This window comes from Phoxinus phoxinus (genome assembly GCF_949152265.1).
Source record: "Phoxinus phoxinus genome assembly, chromosome: 3".
Taxonomy (NCBI): Eukaryota; Metazoa; Chordata; class Actinopteri; order Cypriniformes; family Leuciscidae; genus Phoxinus; species Phoxinus phoxinus.
In genome coordinates, this window is record NC_136878.1 from 2,114,486 (window position 1) to 2,123,367 (window position 8,882).

Consider the following 8,882-nt stretch of genomic DNA (forward strand, 5'->3'; position numbering starts at 1 on the left):
CAAAAAATCCTGTTCATGGATGAGGTAACGTTCTATTTTTATAAATGTTGCGTTTAATGACATGCTTTTATTTCATTAAAATGAATTAACCGCAAGACAAGTAATGTTTAATACTAAATTGGTTATCATGTTACTGTATTTGTTGAATTCATAGTTGTGATAACGCTGCGCAGTTTTACGTGTTCTAAACAATTGTTGTAAAAAGTACATTCGAACATACACATCATTTGCCAAAAGACGGATTAATCTTTATGTATAACACAAGCTATATTTATTTACATGGCCATAAACACCAGACGTGATAAACAATGTCAATAAACTAAACACAAGCCTAAAGCAATCATACTTTCCTTACATAAGCATAACTATTACCGAATGCTACATTTGGAATATATAAATTGACCCGTACGTTTATGGGACTTGTGTTTGTCGACAGAACCGGCTGCAGTCGGTAAAGAATAATTGTGTTCATAACGCCTGCGCGACACAAGCTAACGTTTGTTGCTTGATAGACGCTACAACTACAACTTCCGCATGTGTCCAGGACTCGCGCAGTACGAGCGGACACCGAGGGTAACGCGGATATGACGCATTGACTGGCGACTCCAGCTCACCCGCTCACACACCCCGCTTCCTCAGTTAAAATCACAATTTTCTCATGATTTAAAAATAGTTGGAAACATTTGGGATATTGTAAGTAATCAACTTAACAAAATATATAACACTGGCCTTGTGATTTTGGGATATTTTAATGCAGAAATATTACATATTGTACCTTTAATGCAATGCAATGCAAATATCTGTGTAATGTTTCACTGATTTCCTCTTAAGGATGTTGTTGCTAGGGGTGATTTGGTTATTCTGGTTCGGAAACATGCAGTTTAGCTTCAGTTTGACGCCACTATTGCAATCAAGTGAGAAAACGGAGACTTCACTTCTCTAGTATCTGATAGAATAAGTTTCTGCTCAGTTTGGAGTCAGGGGTTCGTTTAGATAAGAGACATCAGCACTGCATCCACAACCAAATACATTAAACTGTGCACTACTTCTGCTGAGATTCATGTGCATTTAATGGACACCTAACTATCATTTATGAGGATTTATAGTGAAGCGACACAACTGAAGCTGGAATGTCATGTTACACTAACAGCACATCTAGATTTCATTCATACCACTCATATTTATACTATACAGCACACACTTTGTATCGGTCACGAAGTAAATTCAGATAGATGTTAGAAACAGACATATACTCGAAAAATGAGAATATGGTACAAAAGTTCATTTATTTCAGTAATTCAACTTAAAAGGTGAAACTAATATATTAAATAGACTCATTACATGCAAAGTGAGATATTTCAAGCCTTTATTTGTTATAATTGTGATGATTATGGCTTACAGATTATGAAAACCCCAAATTCAAAATTAGAATATTGTGAAAAGGTTTTCATAAGCTGTAAGCTCATAATCATCACAATTATAACAAATAAAGGCTTGAAATATCTCACTTTGCATGTGATGAGTCTATATAATATATTAGTTTCACCTTTTAAGTTGATATTAAACATTTTAGTTGAACACTTTCTGCTTCCCGTAGTTTATACTTTATCACAGTTGTAATATTGGTCAAATACACAGACATTTTCATGAAGCTATTCATTCAATGCTTCATGTACTTCTTAAATTAATACAGCGCATGTATGCACAAGAATAAGGTTCAGCATAAGCCTATACATATTGTGAACCTTTTTTTTTTTAGCAATTTTAATTTGATAAACATGACACAATCTAACATTAAGATTACACAAAGAGTTTTTTAAAATGTGGGAGTTAAATGTATAAGAATGAGCATGTTATCATTGTCATCAGTGAATCCAGCCAATCAGGAAGCAGCTGTGATGAACCAGCTCTCGAAACACTTACTATGATGACGTCAGCAGAGTTTATTATAACAGGCCTGCTTCTTCTCTGACCGTTCTGCTCAGCGCCGCATGAAGCTGAACACACCCAAAATATGCCAACACCAGCCCTCATCCCTGATCACATGACCAAAACTACACACACTCAGCGGAATATTCCAGCTCACCGATACAGAGATCATGACATCAGCGGTGGACCAGCATGCACTGCGTCACGCATCACATGTGCGGTGGAATCGATTGAGCTTGAAGGACAAACACTCAGAGACACACTTACAGATTTAGCCTAAAGTAAGAGGTCTCTTATATATAGAACGATTAAACACACACACACACACACACACACACACACACACACACACACACACACACACACACACACACACACACACACACACACTATTTGTTTGGCACGTTGTAAGATATAACACCTAACTGAAATGTACTCATGGAAAGTGGTTTGATTGGAGAGTTGAGCATCTCACGTACAGTGATAAAGATCAATCTAATTAAAGACAAACCCTCGTCCAGCACTCAACGTGAGTTAAAGTGTGCGGTGGATTCAGAAGTGCAGCAGTGCATTATGGGAGAAGTGAGATGTAGTATTAGTGGAATAGACTGTTGTCTGACTGGACTTTAGTGCAACTACTGTATACTGAAGTACACTAGTGCAGACAGACAGACAGACAGACAGATAGAGACAGACAGACAGATAGATAGACTGACAGACAGACGGATAGATAGACAGACAGACAGACAGACAGACAGATAGAGACAGACAGACAGATGGATATAGAGACATATAGATAGACAGACAGACAGATAGATAGACAGACAGACAGACAGACAGACAGATAGATAGACAGACAGACAGACAGACAGACAGACAGACAGATGGATAGATAGATAGACAGACAGACAGACAGACAGATGGATAGATAGATAGACAGACAGACAGACAGACAGACAGATAGACAGACAGACAGACGGATGGATGGATGGATAGACAGACAGACAGACAGATAGACGGATAGATAGAAAGATAGACAGACAGACAGATAGACAGACAGATAGACGGATAGATAGACAGACAGACAGACAGACAGATAGACAGACAGACAGACAGATGGATGGATGGATGGATAGATAGACAGACAGACAGACAAATGGATAGATAGATAGACAGACAGACAGACAGATGGATAGATAGACTGACAGACAGATGGATAGATAGACAGACAGACAGACAGACAGACAGACAGACAGATAGACGGATAGATAGACAGACAGATGGATGGATGGATGGATAGACAGACAGACAGATAGACGGATAGATAGACAGATAGACAGACAGACAGATAGACAGACAGACAGATAGACGGATAGATAGACAGATAGACAGACAGACAGATAGACAGACAGATAGACGGATAGATAGACAGACAGACAGACAGACAGATGGATAGACAGACAGACAGATAGACGGATAGATAGACAGACAGACAGACAGACAGACAGATGGATAGATAGACAGACAGACAGATGGATAGATAGATAGACAGACAGATAGACAGACAGATGGATAGATAGACAGACAGACGGATAGACAGAGAGATGGATAGATAGACAGACAGACAGACGGATAGACAGATAGACAGACAGATGGATAGATAGACAGACAGATGGATAGATAGACAGACAGACGGATAGACAGACAGATGGATAGATAGACAGACAGACAGATGGATAGACAGACAGACAGACAGACAGACGGATAGACAGATAGACAGACAGATGGATAGATAGACAGACGGATAGACAGACAGATGGATAGATAGACAGACAGACAGATGGATAGACAGACAGACAGACAGACAGACAGACGGATAGACAGATAGACAGACAGACAGATGGATAGATAGACAGACAGATAGACGGATAGATAGACAGACAGACAGACGGATAGACAGATAGACAGACAGATGGATAGATAGACAGATAGACAGACAGACGGATAGATAGAGAGACAGACAGACGGATAGATAGATGGATAGATAGACAGACAGACAGACAGATAGACAGACAGATGGATAGATAGACAGACAGATGGATAGATAGACAGACAGACAGACAGATAGATAGACAGATAGACAGACAGATGGATAGATAGACAGACAGACAGACGGATAGATAGACAGATAGACAGACAGATGGATATATAGACAGACAGACAGACAGATAGATAGACAGATAGACAGACAGATGGATAGATAGACAGATAGACAGACAGATGGATAGATAGACAGACAGACAGACGGATAGATAGACAGACAGATAGACAGACAGACAGACGGATAGATAGACAGACAGACAGACAGATGGATATATAGATAGACAGACAGACAGATGGATATATAGATAGACAGACAGACAGACAGACAGACAGACAGACACATGACTTGTTCTTCAGTTTTCAGCAATAAAAATAATGGATACAATTTCCTGGAAAAAATGTGAATGACTGACTGGATGAATGACATGAACTGATGGATTATGGCCCTGCTAGTGTACGCTGGCAAAATAGGTCCAACAAACAATAAAGAATATCGATGCATTAGAGAGAGAACCGACAAGCACTGATTTTTGGATCCGCAAAATATTTCCTCTGTAATCTCCTCTTCCATCCGATCTAAAAGAAGCGGAGTTGCTCATCCGGCAGGAATGCAGAACACTTCATACAACAACAACAAGCACCTCCTCAGGCGTCTGCGGGATCTGCGCTTCACCACGCCGCTTCCGGAGTCCTGGATCACAGATCATCGGATCAAAGACTGCCACGGGAAAAACTGATCCTGGGAAATAACGGATACCAGTGAAGGCTTTCCATCCCATCCCGTCTCCCAGAGCGATACATTATTACTCTCTCAGAGTCTGCGTTTGTTCATCACTATCCTGATCCCAATCCTTCCTTACGGATCCTCCCAGTCTCAGAAGGAGGAGAGCAAAGCTCAATTATACGCTAATATACTTATACTGGTAAATGCTCCGGTGAGACATGTACTGGTATTGGTACGGTGAAAACCAGGGCTGTGCAACTATTAATCACATCCACAATAAAAGTTTGTGTTTACATAATATATGCATGTATACTGTGTATAATTATTTTGTATATATAAATACACACACACATGCATGTATATATTTGAATGTATTTATATACATCAATATTTTTATACACATTTTTCTTAAATATATACATGCATGTGTCGTGTGTGTATTTACAAAATAATTATACACAGTACACACACACACACACACATATATATTATGTAAACATAAATTTTTATTTTGGATGCGATTGATAGTTTCACAGCCCTAGAAAACACTAGTGCTTTACAGTTTACACAGACTCAAAGCATCTGGCTACTGTGTGTGTGTGTGTGTGTGTGTGTGTGTGTGTGTGTGTGTGTCACAAGGCACCACTGTAATTGTCTCAAAGTGTGTGTGTGTGGGGCCACATCGAGCTTCAGACGGTCTCCCTAGAATACACACACACACCAGATCCTTTGAGTCTGTGTAAAGCACTAGTGTTTTCTAAGGCTGTGCAACTATCTATCAATCGCATCCAAAATAAAAGTGTGTGTTTATATTCTAGGGAGACCGTCTGAAGCTCGATGTGGCCCCACACACACACACACACACACACACACACACACACACACACACACACACACACACACACACACACACACACACACACACACACACACACACACACACACACACACACTTACAGTGGTGCCTTGTGATCAGACAGACACAAAGCTTGCCTTGTCTCTCATCTCACTCTGAGAAACACACACATCTCGTGAAGGAAAGACTTGCATGCTCTCTCTCTTCAGTGATAAAACCTTCCAGGACCCTCGACTCTGCTCCTCAACGACCATTTACGACCGACACACACAGTCACAACGAGGCATTTCCAACGAAACATTCACCAATCTGGAGAATCACAGCTTTCAAGCACTGCAGTAACTCTGACCGGCGTGTCATATCTCTCAACCTTTGTCCATCATAACAATATATCGCAAACACGCGTGTTATGAATGGACTGTGTTGTCCAGACACACAATAACAGAAGCACTTTCATTCAATCTCAATAACTCAGAAGCGAGGAAATAAGTATTCGCTTCCGCTTAAGCACTCATATTATACGATGAGGCATTATCTTTTATCAAACTTATCTTTTGAAATAAAAAAAGCATATTGTTGTCTGTAATAGCTTCTATTGTTCACCTAATTTGTAAGTCTCTGGATAAAAGCGTCTGCTAAATGATTGAATGTAAATGTAAAAAAGATGGATATATAAACTATATAAAAAAATTTTTTTTTTAAATAAACAATAAAAAAAAAAATCCTCCCTAAAAGGAAATAATTATTCGCTTCCGTTTAAAGAAACACAAGCAAAGCACGCGTAATATTTTATGAGGCATTATCTTTTATCAAACTTTTATTTATTATATGATTGAATGTAAATGTAAAAAAGATGGATATATAAACTATATATATATATATATAAATATAAATCCTCCCTAAACCAGACATGACAAGAAGTTTCTTGTATAGTGCAAATATAAAAGTAAAGTTCTTGTATACACAACTACACAACCACTGAAGACGTTTGAGAAGTCAAGGCAAGGGCAGGGCTGAAAACATGATTAATGATTGACAGGATACTCCTCATTGATTGACAGGCTGTGAGGTTGGGTTGAGGAATGAGACTTCACTGAACATACAACATTCTTAAAGGGACTCATAATGCTTTACCCAGAATATTAGCACACAAAATATCAAATAAAACACGTTTTTCTAAACCCAGATGACTGGAACACAAGAGGAGAAGAATCTCAGCGACTATGAATATGAATAATATTGATTTATGTGAGGAACATAACTGATAATCTCTCGATTAAAGGTTCTTCAGAAATCTCCAGCTTTTGAGTTTCTCAGAAGAAGAAAAAAACACCCTTTGAGTTTATATTGAATGCATAAAAGTGAGAAAATAGTGAGAAAATTTTGATTTTAGGGTGAAAAAACCAAGTAATATTATATTTAGCACACAATACAACAATATAAACTCTCAGCTAATCTAAAAGTCAAGCTTAAACTCCCCTAGGCTTAGTAAATTATGCAAATACGCATTTAATTACACATGATACGCAGTGTCAAATCAACAGCTCGAGGTGATTTTGATTTTGTAGAGCAAAGTGGGCGTGGCGAAATCTATCAATACTTCACACAGAGGCGATCAATCACTTTAATGAAGTGACATTTCTCCAAAATGAACGCACTCAACTCAGAAATAACGCGTAAACTGTGTACTTGTGGAGATGTGGCATGTTTGTGGAGAAGGAGTTTGATTGAGAAGCTCTTCATGCAGTGAGCTAACACCAGTAGCACCACAGCTACGAGGCCATTAAGCAACTAACAACTCGTTTTAAGATCGTTTTTACCTCGATTTTGTCCACGTTCCGCGCGCAACCGACCACTTTCATGCCGTGCTGAACGAGAACGCGAGCGACAGCCGCTCCGATCCCGACAGACGCTCCGGTGACCAACGCGACTCTCCCCTTCCAACGCTCCATCATCATCTTCATCCGATACACTGTATCACAATCCCCGCAACAACACAATGTAACAAAGAATTCGAATCCGCGGCTGAATGGAACAATGTATCCGATCGCGCGCGGCGGTTACTTTGTGTCTGTGTGTCGCGCGCGCGGTGATATTAATATCTCTCTGATTCAGAAGAAGAGTATCAGTCAGTCAGTGTGTTTGTTTAGGGCGGGAACAAATCACTCCAGCCCTCCCTGATCCTCTGCCCGCTCGCTCACACACCCAGGAACAGCTCGACACACACACACACACACACACACACACACACACACACACACGGATACAATCACAGCAGAACCCGTGATTAATTATTAACGACCGAATAAAAGAGAAGTCTTAGGTTGTTGTCACTCATTTTTTCACTCATTAATTAATGTATACTGTACATCAACGCTGTATTGAATGTGTACACTGTACAAATAAATAAATATGATCAATAGGTTTTATGACAACATATGTTAAGCAATTTTCAACTTTTTTTTACGTTATACAATATTCAACTCATTTTTTAAAGTCAGTTTTATGTCATTTAAGTTGAAATGACTTAAACATCCAAGTTGATTGTACTTAAAAATTGAAGCCAGCAACTTTTCTATTTCTGTGTACATGAATGTCCTCGGATTCAAACTCGTTACTTTTAAAACCGGTCATATCATATCATATGTGTAGAGTAGCCTATATTGTTAATATTGGGGACATATTGTAATCATAAGTGTAAATTATCATCAAATAATAAAAAAAGTGATTAAAAATTACATTTAACTTTTTCACGAAAATTTGTAAAGAAATCTGCTTAAAAAAAAAGAAAAGCGCTTGCAACAATTATATAGACAAAGCATTTTAGTGAACACTGGACTTTTACACACACACACAAAAGAAAAGAAACTCTTGATACAGTTTTGCATCAGGTAATAATATATTTAGATCGTTTGTTAGTCACTGTTTATTGTCTGTATTTTAATGAAACATAAGGAGGAAACACGCCATCTAGTGGCTGACTGATTTTAACATTTATCAAGGCTTGAGAATATAAAACACTCCAGCTAAAGTTACATCAACGCTGTATTGAATGTGTACACTGTAAAAAATAAATAAATATGATCAATAAGTTTTGTTGTGACATGTTTTTACAAAATAAGTTAAGCAGTTTTCAACTTTCTTTTTTCATCTAATTTTTAAGTCAGTTTTATGTCATTTAAGTTGAAATGACTTAAACATCCAAGTTGATTACTTAAATTGAACTTGAATTACTTTTAAAACCGGTCATAAATGTCACTTGACATCATA

The 8,882-nt window shown here is 38.4% G+C and overlaps 1 protein-coding gene across 2 annotated transcripts in view; it reads right to left on the reverse strand.

Moving 5' to 3' along the window:
• Window positions 1–7,895, reverse strand: part of dhrs11a (dehydrogenase/reductase 11a) — a 34,162-nt gene extending 26,267 nt beyond the window's left edge. The window contains exon 1 of one of the 2 annotated variants that reach the window (XM_079607205.1): window positions 7,433–7,895. In XM_079607205.1, the coding sequence (XP_079463331.1) occupies window positions 7,433–7,576 (144 nt within the window). In that variant the 5' untranslated portion in view covers window positions 7,577–7,895. The remainder of the gene's footprint in view (window positions 1–7,432) is intronic. The other variant, XM_079607206.1, reaches the window with a different exon arrangement.
• Between the last annotated feature and the right edge of the window lie 987 nt (window positions 7,896–8,882).